This window comes from Nematolebias whitei, chromosome 2, assembly GCF_014905685.2.
Source record: "Nematolebias whitei isolate Nwh7 chromosome 2, NemWhi1, whole genome shotgun sequence".
In the NCBI taxonomy this organism is placed as follows: domain Eukaryota; kingdom Metazoa; phylum Chordata; class Actinopteri; order Cyprinodontiformes; family Rivulidae; genus Nematolebias; species Nematolebias whitei.
In genome coordinates, this window is record NC_056499.1 from 61328235 (window position 1) to 61342617 (window position 14383).

The 14383-nt window shown below is 42.4% G+C and overlaps 1 protein-coding gene across 1 annotated transcript in view; it reads left to right on the plus strand.

Moving 5' to 3' along the window:
• Window positions 1–2033: 2033 nt before the first annotated feature.
• The window catches only part of LOC119427515 (probable E3 ubiquitin-protein ligase HERC1), a gene marked incomplete at its 5' end in the record, with an annotated part of 106360 nt that continues 94010 nt past the window's right edge, over window positions 2034–14383 (plus strand). Inside the window, 3 exon segments of the mRNA XM_037695147.1 lie at window positions 2034–3011; window positions 5933–6028; window positions 6140–6334. Coding sequence (XP_037551075.1) covers window positions 2061–3011; window positions 5933–6028; window positions 6140–6334 — 1242 coding nt within the window.

Genomic DNA, 14383 nt, shown 5'->3' on the forward strand with positions numbered 1-14383 from the left:
TCAGGCAGGTCTGAGGAGACCTTTTGGAGATGCTGTAGGCCAGCAGAGCAACATTGTTGTTCGCTGCGGCTGCCCGGAACGCACACTGGTGGGCTCGGTTGGAGAGCGACGTCATCGTCTGGTCGTGCCTCCCTGGAGGGACAGGATGCTGGTCCAACCTGGACACTTTTGCCCCGAGTGCTTCCGCCAGGCTTGGCTCCGGGTGGGAGGGGGATACCGAGAGAAAATTTCGCTCAGTAAACCCCTCCACTCTGGTGATGGGAGCGAAGGTGGAGACAGGTGGTCTCTGTTTATCAGGTCCAGCCGCAGCCTCGTTCCAGTAGGACATCACTGCTGGTAAACGAGGCCAGATGGGGTCAGGGCAAGCCAGGGTCGAGCCAAATCTTCCCACTAGATCATCAGATCTGGGCGGGGGGAGGAGAGGGACGGAAAGTGCCTTCATGACAGTCGCCTCCTGGATTATGCCGGGCAGCTCCGCGAGGAGGGCACCGACGGCTGGGAGCGGTGTGGTCACTGATGCGGAAAGACCCGGGGGTGTGAGCATCCACCCCCCCCCCCCCCCCGTTCCAACACTACGCTCTCTGGGAGGGAATGAGCAGCGAGGCTGCTGCTGACATCGCCTGTCCTGGAGGAACTATCCGATTCATTCCGAGACTTGGCGTCAAAAAAGGCGATGGCGTCGTCCAGCGAACAGTCCCCCGCCACGGAGCGGCACTCCTCGACATTAGCCTTAAACAAGGGCTGCTCGCCTCTGCCTCTCCTCAGGAGGGAGGAGGTCACAGAGACGGCAGGAGGAGGCGAGGTCGGCGTGGCGGGGACCCAGGCATCCTTCACAGGTGTCGTGCCGGTCGAAGCTCAGCATGTAGCCGGTCTTGCAGGACGGGCACAAGCAGATGGTGTTTGTGCCGGACATCGCGTTCTTGTGAAAATCAGTGCTGGTTGCTTGCTAAAGAAAAATTGGAGCCGATTACCCGCTCTCAACGTAATTTATACGGACCTGGTGAGGCCCACACAACAGGTGGGCGTGGACTAAAGTTTTCAGTGCTACGCTTTGCGTGACGGGATAAAACCCACTAGCGACAGTCTTAATGGGCGAAGCCTATACAAAATAGAACTCTCTGGACCTAGTAGTGGAATTTTCTTAATTCAAAATATATGATGGCAAAAGGACACTCTATGCTTTTTTTAGCAAGTTTTATACCAAAAACATATTGCGATATATATCATTATCGCCATCCTTCACAATACATATCGTGATATGAATTTTTTGCCTTATCGCACATTCCTACTAGCTAGTACTGCACGCATCTAAATAGCATTATGCCAGTACTGACCCGGGGGGTTGGCAGTTCAGTAGTTTGGCACGCTTGGTTCTGTTAACGGGGCGGAGCACCACGCTTGTATAATGGTAGGGGAAACACTGATATTACTTTTGACAATTCAGAGAGCTCAACAGGACCAAAACGGGACATGTGATTTGATATTTGTGTTATTAGCTTTCATTTGTAAATGACACATATTAGAAAATATTGTTCACAAAGTTATTCTGTATGTTTAACAGTGAATCTGATCTATAAATCTATTTGAAGTCCATGAAAAATTGTTAAAGAGATGTGTTTGCATTGGACACAAAGATGGTACATCTATAAATGCAACTTGTAGAAGTTTTTACTGGTTCAGTTTATTGTCTTTCCTGCTGGTGTGACATTTTTGTTTTAAACAAACGGAGTCATCAAGTAACAGGACCATGACATTTGATTTCAGTAAAACGTGACAGTTTCAATGGTTTTCTGTAAATGTTTGCAGAAAACCACAATTTAAAATATGCTTATGAATACACTTTTCATTAAAACTCAACAAAACAAATGTTTAATTTGCCTAACATGATTGTAATGTGCTGAGCCAGCAGAAAGGTCAGACTTCAGGAAATCTGAGATATTTTATGACGTGTAATGGACCTTTTACAGCTCAATTATCTTTTTTGTTACACGAGTACAGAACTTTAACAAACGATGAGTTTTCTTCTGGTTTCAGGACTAATGGATCCAGAGTGAGGTGCCATGGCTTTAATGATCCCCCCAGTGAAACTCAAATGGCTGGAGCACCTGAACAGCTCGTGGATCACGGAGGACAGCGAGTCCATCGCCACACGGGATGGCGTTTCAGTTCTCTACTCCAAGCTGTTGGCCAACAAAGAGGTGGTACTGCTCCCCCAGCAGGTGCTGTGTCTGAAGGGCCCCCAGCTTCCTGACTTTGAACGTGAGTCTCTCTCCAGCGATGAACAGGAGCACTACTTAGATGCTCTGCTCAGCAGCCAGCTGGCCTTGGCCAAGATGGTCTGCTCAGATTCCCCCTTTGCTGGCGCCCTGGGGAAACGTGTGCTGGTGCTCCAACGCATCTTCTACGCTCTTTCCAACAAGTACCACGACAAGGGCAAGGTCAAGCAGCAGCAGCACTCTCCGGAGAATAACTCGAGCTCGGCCGATTTACACTCTGTTAGCGAGCGCCCGCGCTCCAGCACTGATGCCCTCATTGAAATGGGTGTCCGCACTGGCCTCAGTCTTTTGTTTGCTCTGCTGCGCCAGAGCTGGATGTTGCCCCCTCCACCTGGGCCCGGTGGAAGTTTTGGAGGCAACATAAACTTATGTAATGATGTCATCCACACAGCTATTGATGTGGTGAGCTCCCTGCCTCCCCTCTCTCTGGCTAACGAGAGTAAGATCCCTGCCATGGGCCTGGACTGCCTGGCTCAGGTCACAACCTTCCTGAAAGGAATCACCATGCCGAATTCTGGGGCGGACATTTTAGGCCGCCGACTGGCCTCAGAGCTGCTGTTGGGGCTGGCGTCACAGCGAGGCTCCCTACGCTATTTGTTGGAGTGGATTGAGATGGCTCTGGCTGCATCTGCTGTGGTCAGTACCATGGAGCAGAACCAGGCACTGCAGGGCCATGAGGGGCTCATCAGCTACGACTGTTTCATAAACATCCTCATGCAGATGAGGCGCTCTTTGGTAAGTAATCATGTGAGCAGAAGATGAACAAGTTAGTTTTGTTAATGCCTGATAAAGCTTTTCATTTTTTGAGTAGAAGTAAACGTCTAAAACAGCTCAGGATTTATTTGTACCTAAAATGAAGAGTTTCAAAATGTACCAAAGTTTCTGTGTCAGAACCACCAAATGTTTCCACTGTACTGTTCTTCTGGTTTAATGCCTGAAAACAAGATAACAGACAGCATTTTTTTAAAGAAAATCACGAAACTGGTATTTTTGCTGAAGGTTATCACACGGTCCAAATCTTAAACCGGCTCATGTTTACTAAGACAGTTTATTTAACCATGTCTGTCAGTGGTGTCCAAACTTTTGACATGCAGGTCAAGATTGTCACATTGAAAGTACTTACGGGCAACAAACATTAGTATTTTTTTCTTAAAAACTACATGAATACTTTTTACATACACAACATGATGTGTCCCTGTGATGGACTTGCGACCTGTCCAGGGTGTCCCCCGCCTCTCGCAGTGATAGCTGGACATGGGCACCAGTGACCCCTGCGACCCGAAAAGGAAGAAGCGGATAAAAGATGATAGATGGATGGATATTTTAGCAGTGGAACAAAAGTATCCTAATTTTGGTGGAAAATGAGTTTATTTTGGAAGTCCCCAAACAAAAACAAATCTGGCATAAAATGTCTCCATTAAAAGAAATGAATTGAGTTTGTTTGATTTGTGGAGTTTATTCAATTCGATAGACCCTTTTCACATGACGTCAGACAACTGACGTTCTAACTCGATGTGCATCAGTACTTCCGGGTCTATTCTCCCTCGGGAGACCTGTCTGTAAATTTCACGGAGTTTCATTCATTCAGCCTTTATTTATAGAGATTAAATTACAAGATATAGCGCAAGGTAAGGCTAATAAAAACAGTATTTATGTGTTAGTTAGCTGTGGTAACGTTATCCATCATTATCAATTTACCATTCTGTAACTGTGTAAGGAAACAGCCTCTGATTGTAAAGTAAGCTAGCTAGCAGCTAACAGGTAGCTAAACTCTACACTGCTGCTGCTGTCAGTGCTGTAACATTAAAATGTTTAACTTTATCTATTAATGTAAAATCTCTGACATCTTCCAACATGTTTAGAATAGCTTTTTAAATATTGAATTAAAAACTAATGTCAAAGCATTTCCATGTTCTGATGATTAATAATTTCTCTTTTTACTTCCATCGTAAACTCACATGTAATTAAAAAATGGTCAGACACAACAGGACTTTCAGGAAATATTACTAAGTTATTAATCTAGCAGGTAGCTAGCTAAGGTAGGGTTAGACTCGGACTTTAAGTTTAATAAACAGATCAATTCTGTTCTACAAAAAAGCTTCTTTCAGCTAAGGCAGATAGCAAAGCTTAAGTCCGTTCTGTCCAGATCCGACCTTGAAAAACTAGTCCATGCATTTATTACTTCCCGGCTGGACTACTGTAACTCACTTTATGTTGGGGTTAGTCAGGCTTCACTTTCACGTCTCCAGCTCGTACAAAATGCTGCAGCTCGGCTTTTAACAGGAACTCACAGGTTTGAGCACATTACTCCGGTTCTGTCCTCCCTTCACTGGCTTCCTGTACGTGTCAGAGTTGATTTTAAAATTCTCCTGCTGACATTCAAGTGCATTAACGGCCTCGCACCATCATACCTCTCCGACCTTCTTCATCCTTATACTCCTTCTCGGGCTTTGAGATCATCAGACCAGCTGCTTTTGGCCGTACCAAAAACCAGCTGAAGTTCAGAGGAGATCGAGCGTTCTCAGTCGTGGGCCCTAAACTCTGGAACAATCTGCCCATCAACATTCAACAGGCCACCTCAGTCTCTGCTTTTAAATCTCTCCTAAAAACACATCTGTACTCACTGACACATCTGTACTCACTGACATTTAACACAGGGTGATCGGATTTAGATCTAGTTTTTCATTGATGCTGATTCTGTTTATGCTTTTGTTATTATTCCTATTTAACACAAGGTCATCAGATCTGATTTAGTATTTCATTGTTTCTAATTGTTTTTGGTTTTATGTTTTTATTCCATGTGCAGTAAATATATCTACAGTAGCTACTTTTTATTTGATGATGTGATATTTTTGTTAAGCACTTTGGTAACAGTTTCTGTTTTAAATGTGCTCTATAAATAAATCAGACTTGACTTGACTTAATCTCGATGCCATAGGTCCGAACCAGGTCAAGGGTGTGAAGATGAGTGTGTTCGAACGTTTTGGGTCAAACCAGTTGACTATTAAATTATTAAAGGCTTTGCTTGAGCTGTCACTTTCAACATCTACATGAATTTTGAAATCACCCATTCTGATGATTTTATCAGTATTTAGTAGTTAGTCGGTTAAGAAATCTTCTAATTCAGACAAAATCTGAGCATAGGAGCCTGGTGGACGATGTATAGCAACTAGTGAGAGTGGCCGTTACAATTTCCATTTAGGGTGGGATAGACTTAGAGACAGCCACTCAAAAGTAATTGATTGATTAATTAATTAATTAATTACTAACCACTAATTGTTTATTGTTTTTGTTTTCTTGTACATGGTCATGGAAAGGATGTTTTATTCTCAGGGACAGTAATACAACATAAGACGCATAAAGAAATAGCTAAAATGGGTTGTGTGGATCCTGGAAGGGAAAATGTTAGTTTGCATTTCAGATCTCACCCGAGGGCGTTATTTAAAAAATCTTCTGGATCCGCATGGCCAGGTAGACCACCCATCCATCGTAAAATCCTCCAGTCCAGGCCGAACCCTGGACTAAAGGCCGAAACAGTTTCATCAGTGCTTCTTCTGTCCTCTGAGATGCTTCTGGACTGGGATTGCTTTGGATCAGGTCATTTCATGTTTGTTTCAGTGTGTGCCAGCGTTGATGTGCATGTGTGTTTGTTTCAGGGCTCGTCAGCAGATCGCAGCCAGTGGAGAGAGCCCACTCAAACTCCTGACGGCCTCTGCTCTGTGTACGAAGCAGCACTCTGTTTGTTTGAGGAAGTAAGAAGTTAAAACTGCTTCTTTACTCCCTGCATTTCATCTTTATGAATATATGTGGTGCATAACTATCTTGTTCTTCCTCTGTGCATGTGTGTTCTTGTGTCCTTTCAGGTGTGTCGCATGGCGTCGGACTACTCTCGTACCTGCGTCAGTCCGGACAGCATTCAGACCGGGGAGGCACCTGTGGTGTCTGAAACCTGTGAGGTGTACGTGTGGGGCAGCAACAGCAGCCACCAGCTGGTGGAGGGCACCCAGGAAAAGATTCTGCAGCCCAAGCTGGCTGCCAGCTTCGCCGATGCACAAACAGTACGTGGAAACATTTGTAACAGGAAGTACAGAAACAACGTTGGTACCACTGGACAAGTTATTTCATTGTTTCTCTCATAGAAGGGTTGATTTTGGTCCTGATCAGATTCTGAATAATGTGTTAATGCAGTTTATGACTTATCTTTTATTATTTAATTTATTTATTTCATTCAAATCCCTTTAAAACAAAACACTGCGAGTCATTCAGATCATTGATTTTATCACCTGCTACCATTATGGTGTGTGTGTTTGTTTCAGGTTACGTTGTGGGGACCAAAGCCAGGTCCCCAAAAGGACAAGTCTTGTTGCGGGGTTAGGGTTAGGCATGTACCAGTACTAGTAATGACTACGTTTAGGGTAAAGGTCAGGGTTAGGCTGTAGAAAATAAATAGAAGTCAATGTGATAAATTCTGTGACTCTCATAGACTCTGTGATAAATTCAAGGAATGTTGCCTGTCTCTCAATCTAACCCAACTGATCAACTCTCCCACTAGATCAAACAAAAACCGTCCTGAAAAATCCTCCATCTTAGACCTATTTCTAACTGCCTCACAAATCCCCTGGTACAGGTGTATTCGCTGATATTTTGAGTGATCACTGTGTGACAGCTGCTTTGAGAGATATTAAACTTCCACCTTCTAAGCCCAGATTAATTAAAAAAAGGGATCTGAATCATTTTTGTGAACAGTCATTCCTCTTGGATCTGTCTCACTTTGACTGGCATCGTATTCTGTTAACTGATGACATGAACTCCGCTTGGAACTATTTTCATAATAGTTTCATTTATTTCCTGAACAAACATGCTCCTTTTCGTCAGTTCAGAATAAAGGGACGAGACAGCCCCTGGTTTACTCCAGAGCTAGCTGACCTCCTGCACAGGAGAGATCATCTTTGGGCCACAGTGAGAAAATCTGACTCAGACACTGATTGGTTGAGTTTTCGACAGATGAGGAATAAATGCACAACTGTTGTCAAAGCAGCAAAACAACTACTTCTTATCTCAGACCTCCAAAAATCTAAATGACCCTAACAGATTCTGGAAAACCATCAAATCTCTCTCAGGCACCCCCCAATCATCTGACCTCCCATCACAACTTCTCGTTAACTCTGTTCCTGTGTCAAATCAGCACGAGATCCTGAACTGTCTCAACAAACATTTTGTTGCTTCTGGTTCTTTATTTGACACAGTCACTAATGGAAAATCAGCCATTTCACTTAATAACCAAACTTCTACAAATCAAATCCCTCCTACAAGTCAATCCTCAGTTAATCACAGCTTCTCTTTTTCTCCATTCTCAGTCAGTGAGGTCAATAAACTGTTAAAAGATCTTGACTCTAAAAAATCTGCAGGTCCAGATGAACTTCCACCTTATTTCTTAAGGCTGGCTGCTCATATCATCACAGTCCCTGTGACCCACATCTTCAATCTCTCCATAAGACAAAACTCCATCCCAGACACTTGGAAAACAGCCTTTGTTCTTCCTTTGCTGAAGGGAGGAGACCCCACCTCACTGAACAACTATCGACCAATCTCTAAACTCTGCATTTTAGCCAAGGTTCTAGAAAAACTGATAAACTCTCAAATCAAAAATTACCTGGACTCATTTAACATCTTACCTCCACATCAATCTGGTTTCAGGAAACAACACAGCACAACCACTGCTTCACTGAAGGTTCTTAATGATGTTGTTGAAGCACTGGATGCTAAGGATTATTGTGCTGCACTTTTCTTAGACCTGTCTAAAGCTTTTGACACTGTGGATCAGAACATCTTGTGTCATAAACTCTCAGAAACTGGTTTCTCAGAACACACCATTGGTTGGTTCTCTAACTATCTTTCAGACTGGAGGCAATGTGTTCAACATAATGGTACTTCCTCCAGTTATTTAACAGTCAACAATGGTGTACCACAAGGCTCAGTTTTAGGACCCACCCTCTTTACAATCTACAGACATAATGTAGGTAAAAACATCCCTAATGCATCCATACATTTCTATGCTGATGACACAGTTGTTTATTGTCGAGCTAAAACTGTTGCTAAGGCTTTCCAGCTTTTGAAATCTGCATTTAACATCATCCAGACTGATTTGTTTCGCCTCAAACTTGTCTTAAATGCCGACAAAACCAAAGGGATGCTTTTTTCAAATAGTAAGTTGGTCCCAGCAGTTGTTCCTCCGATTTTATCCTCAAATGGTGTCCCCATTGAGTTTGTTGATTCCTATAAATATTTGGGTATCTTGGTCGACTCACATCTTTCTTTTAAGCTCCATGTGGAAAACTTGATAAAGAAACTGAAAGTTAAACTGGGTTTCTTTTTCAGAAACAGATCCTGTCTAACTCTGAATGCTAGAAAACACCTTGTATCTGTGACTTTCCTTTCCTCCATTGATTACGGTGACATTATTTACATGAACGCTCCTACAAGAACCCTGCAGATGTTGGATGCTGCAGATGTTGGATGCTGCAGATGTTGGATGCTGTCTATCATGGTGCACTAAGGTTCATAACTGGCTGTGATTATCGTACCCACCACTGCACCCAGTATTCACTGGTTAACTGGACATCATTAACTTCACGCAGACTCTCTCACTGGTACATTTTCATCTTTAAATCACTTCTTGGTCTGCTGCCTTCATACATCTCCTCCTACATGTCTCTGTGTGAGTGCAGCTACAGCGTGCGCTCTCAGGACATTATTACCTGCAGTGTTCCCTCAATGAGGACTGAACTAGGCAAAAGGACCTTCTCCTACTCCGCTCCTGTTTCCTGGAAAATCTTGTAAAAAGATCTGAAGCTCTCGACCTTTGACCTCTCTAAGTGTCTTTAAGAATCTGTTGGACTCCTGGCAGGGACCAATGCAGACATGTTCCTGTTGTTAGTTTTCTACATTTGTCTTAGAATCTAGCTGTTTTTTTTTTTTGTTACCTTTTCCTTTTAGCCCTCCTATTTTTTATTCCCCCCCCCCCCCCCGTAGTATGACTTTTTATAACTGTTTATTGTTGTTGCTGTTGTCCATTGTTGTCATCTTTCTTTGTTAAATCAGGTCTCTCTTGTAAAGGAGTCCTCGAGGCTCAATGGGATTTACCTGTATAAATACAGGTTGAATGAATGAAAAATGAAAAGGCCCCAAAAAGTGCGTTTACAAGAATGTGCGTGTGCGGTGTTATGTTGTTCGTCAGTTACCAATATATCTTTGAAACCACTATAGTCATTTAAATTTAACACGCTATCATTTCACTTCAGTTTATTTACATAGCGCCAAGTCACAACAGATGTCATCTCAGGTCACCGAACAGAAATGTTCAAATTAGGGCTGGGTGATATCTCGATATTTTTAAAATATTGATATAATTTAATTATCGATATGAATTGACATTATTTCGATATAAACTATATAGTTATAGTGAAAATCCGCTGGCTCGGCTGTCTTCTTTCTTTCCCCACACAGCCCCCTCCTCTCTCTGCTTCCTGCTTCTCTCCAGGTGGAGTGGCACGTAGCAGCCACAGAATGGAGAGAGAGCAAGTTGCAGAACTGGTGAGCAGAAAAAAAAAGTTCTGTTATTTGGAGATGGTTCGGGTTTAATTTGTAAAATGTGCAGCAGAAAAATGTTTTCTGTAGACGATGCCGAAAACAAGTCCTGACTCCCGACGAAAGGTTCGAGCACAACAAACCTTTTTCACCATTTAAAACAGCTCTATAAAGTGTAGTATGAAGAGTGTGTTAAACTTTGTGCTGTAGCTCCGGCTGTGAAGCGTCCTTCCCTGAGACAAACTACGGTACGAAACTCTTACCTGTGCTGTGCCTTATGAGAGGTGACGTGAATAAAACAGAGGCTAATCATATCACTAAAGACCAGTGTTGGGAATGTTACTTTTAAAAAGTAATTAATTATAGTTACTAGTTACTTCTCCCAAAAAGTAACTGAGTTAGTAACTGAATTACTCCCCTATAAAAGTAATTAGTTACCAGGGAAAGTAACTAAAGTAACTATTGTTTGTTTGTTTGTTTGAAGTTGAGATATATCTACGAATTTAAAGTAGAATTGCAAAGACAAGTACTTAACACAAAACTTTTAATACTTACTGCACCTCAACAGAACATGACTGGTTGACATACTATACTTCAAGTTTTTTCTTCATTACAAAAATACAGTTTAACAAAATAACATAACAATTGTGTTTTTAGCTTTATGTACACACTGTACTGTTCAAGTGTTTTCTTAGAAATAAAAGTAAACAGTTAAAATAAGTGTTTTAACTCTGTAGTGTAAAATAAAATCAAACCCTCACACAACTGGTTCTTCAAGTTTTTTTTTAAAAACAAAATAACCATTTTAACAATACGAAGTACTTTTAAAACAGTACTGAAAATCTGAATTACCTGAACAAACCCAACATTAGCTACTAAACTATCCATGCATAGATGGATTCATTTATCCACTCAGTCAACCCAGTCATCTGCTGACCATCTTACCCCTTAAACCAGTGATTGTATCTTAGAAGTAGAAGCCTTTCAAACTTCTGGTCAGAAAGTCTGTTCCTCTTTGGAGTGAAGACAAGCTTCCCTAAGCTAAACAGTCTTTCCACAGGGGCACTAGATGGAGTGGCTGCATTGTATTTGAGTGAAATTTTCTTTACAAGTGGAAATCCATTAAGACTGTCCATCCCTTGTGCTCCTGATTTGAAATAATCAGCAACTTGGCTTTCAGCAGTAGCAGAGGTGTCATCCTCATCCTCAAAGGAGAAGAACTCATCCTCCATGGCTGACTCAGTGCATGCTGGTGTGATGGTAGTACCTGTTCGCTGGTCTTCATTTTGAGCACTTTTCCGGCACTCTGCTAGCAGACTTGCCTTGGCCTTGTCCTTCCTGTCCTGCATCCGCAGCCAACATAGTTTAAACTTGGGCAGAGTCACAGCAGCCAAGACGGCATTCTCACTTTCCAGCACCTCTGCAAATCTTGTTTTGATAGCCTGCAATGATATACAAAGTAAATATTATACTGACTATCCATACACACACACACACAGCATTACACATTGTAAGTTTACAAATATATTTAATTTTACATTGTATCTTTTCATTATGTGTTTAAAAATATATATTAGTTCTTACTGTAACAATTGCCTCTGGAAGGTCAACGAGGATTTGCAGACCACTCTTCAGGTCCAGGGTCTTCAACATCAATGTCTCCAGTGTGGGTAGGAGTGTGCCATGGAAACAGTTGTCTTCTCCCTGAAGTATGTCTAAGGCTACTGTTAGTGGCTTCATTACCATACAGTATTCCTTGAGGAACTGATGCTCCCGTTCTGTGATGGCTTTCAAAACAAACTCGGAAGAGATGGTGTTCAGTGCAACTATAGGGATCTCACAGATGCGAGCAAGGGCATCATAAAACGAGTTCCATCTTGTACTGCAAGGGACTAGCAGCTTCCTTGCGATTACATCATCAACAGTCTCTGCAGCCACAGTTGAACGGCTAGCCTTGTTCCATAAAGCTGTGCATTTGGTTGTAGCACTCCTGTATATTGCTTTTGTTTCTGGTCTTGACAGTATCCACTTGTCAACATCAGTACATGAAACAAGGTTTAAAGTGTGTGATGCACATCTCTGATGTGGTGGCAAAGTAATTACATCATCATTATCATCATCACCAACACTGTTTTGCAAGACATCATTAATGTTCACAAATGTCACCTCATCTTCATCATCATCAGACTCATCATCCTCCACAGGCTGGTACTTCTTGAAGGCTTTGACAAAATTAGAGCCATTATCCGTGACAGTTGATGTTATTTTGTGGGTTATGCCATAGAATGAGTGAATGTTGTCAAGCTCAGTTGCAATACTGTCATGTGTATGACGACCTTTAAATCGTCTGCATGCCAGGGCTGCTTTTCTTCGTTCCATGCTTTGTGGATGTATCCAGTGGGCAGTTACGCCAAGATAACTTTTATTATGTGCATTCCAAATGTCTGCAGTAGTAGAGACATATTCTAATTCTTCAAATCCAGTCTTCAGCTCGGCATTCATTTTAGCGTACTCAGCATCTATGTATTTAGAAAATGTCTTTCTGCATGGAGGACCGACGCCTGCTCTCCCCGGTATTTTGCCAATAAGGGTTCTGAATGAGTCTGAGTCAACTGTTGATAATGGGAGCATGTTTTCAACAACATACCTGCCTATCAATCGGTTTAGTTCATTCTGCGTCACAAGTTTCTGTGAAGCTGGAGCAAAAAAATCCACCTTTAACTGCTTGGACGGCGTAGCTCCGCGTTCTTCTTCGTTAGCAGAGCTCACGTTAGCCACACCTGGTCTGCTATCATCATCAGTACTGTCAACAGCAGTGTTTTTAGCCACGAGTTTTGTTGAACCATGTGCAGTTGTGAGATGCTTCATCAGATTAGAGTTGCTTACGACGGACGTAGACAAACACTTCGCTCCGGGACATAATGTACACTTCACACTCACGTTCTTGCCTTTTACCTCAAGGAGAGTAAAGTAGTGTCTGTATTTCCACTTTGAAAACGCCAGCTTTCCCTCCGGACTCGCCATTGCTGCAGGACTTCTGCTAACTTTTCAGATTTGGAGCTGCAGCGTGTGGTTTGCGAGTGAACTGAACAACAAAACCTCTGATTGGCTTACCTCTCTTTACCTGTTACTCTACCTTAGCCAATCATCATCATCCTTTATATGATTGTTTCACCCCTCCCTCCTACCCTCACCAAGGAAAAAAAGTAAACAAACAGCTTACGACAAAATAACGTACCCCATTTAGTGGTTGTAACGGTAACGGCGTTGTAACGATAGACATAGTAACGACTTAGAGTACCCGTTAATGAAAAAAATAACGCCGTTTGTAACGCCGTTTATTTGTACTCCGTTATTCCCATCACTGCTAAAGACACTGTCCTTAGCAGCTAACAAGACAGCTGTTAGCCGCTAAGGACAGTGTCTTTAGTGATATGATTAGCCTCTGTTTTATTCACGTGGCGCTACCTCCTCTCACTGTAAGACTTGAAAATCCGTGTAGTTCTTTTTCTGCCTGTCTGCGCAGCCAACTTCATGCAGCCCCTTGCCGCCGCCTCCTCTCTCGCTGAATATAAGCAGGTCTTCATTGCTGCAGTTCACACACGCTTACTAACATAGTGAAGGCGGTGCATCTGGGGACGATTATTATTTAATATATGTGAAAGAAAGGTCTAAAACAAACTTAATATATGTAAATAGTTTATTTTTTGGACATTTATTTTGTACAGTTATAACTGTTAATAAGTGTGTGACACAACTGAGACAAAGCTTTGACTCTGAAATATAGTTTTGTTAGCACAAGCACAACTTTTTCATTCATTCAACCTTTATTTATACAGGCTAGTCTCATTGAGCCACAAGGAATCATTTACAAGAGAGACGTGTTCCAGACAGAACATATAAAATTACAGATCACAATAACAGTAAACAATAACAATAAACTACAGTAAAGATGTAGTACAAATTCAATTCATTTCATTTCAGTTTATTTATAAAGCACCAAGTCACAACAAAGTTGTCTCAGGATTTTACAGGAACATTCACACAAAAGACAGTTAGTAAAGTTCTCTATCTAAGGAATCCAGCAGACAAGTTGAATCTTGGCTTCGTTGCAGTCTCCCATCCTGAGCAAGCACAGTGGAGACAGTGGGAAGAAAAACTCTCTTTAACAGGAAGAAACCTCCAGCAGAACCAGCTCAGGACAAGAGACCATCTGCTCGGACCGGCTGGTTGAGAGGACAGGAAGGAGAGACAGATGAACACAGAATGGTAGGTCCAGGTATAGGTCCAGGTCCAGATATAGGTCCAGGTATAGGTCCAGGTCCAGATATAGGTTCACGTCCACGTATAGGTTCAGGTCCAGATATAGGTTCAGGTCCAGATATAGATTCAGGTCCAGATATAGGTTCAGGTCCAGATATAGGTTCAGGTCCAGATATAGGTCCAGGTCCAGCAAAAAGGAAAGTCTTAAGCCTAGTTTTAAAACTGGATAATGTGTCAGCCTCACGGACAGAGATTGG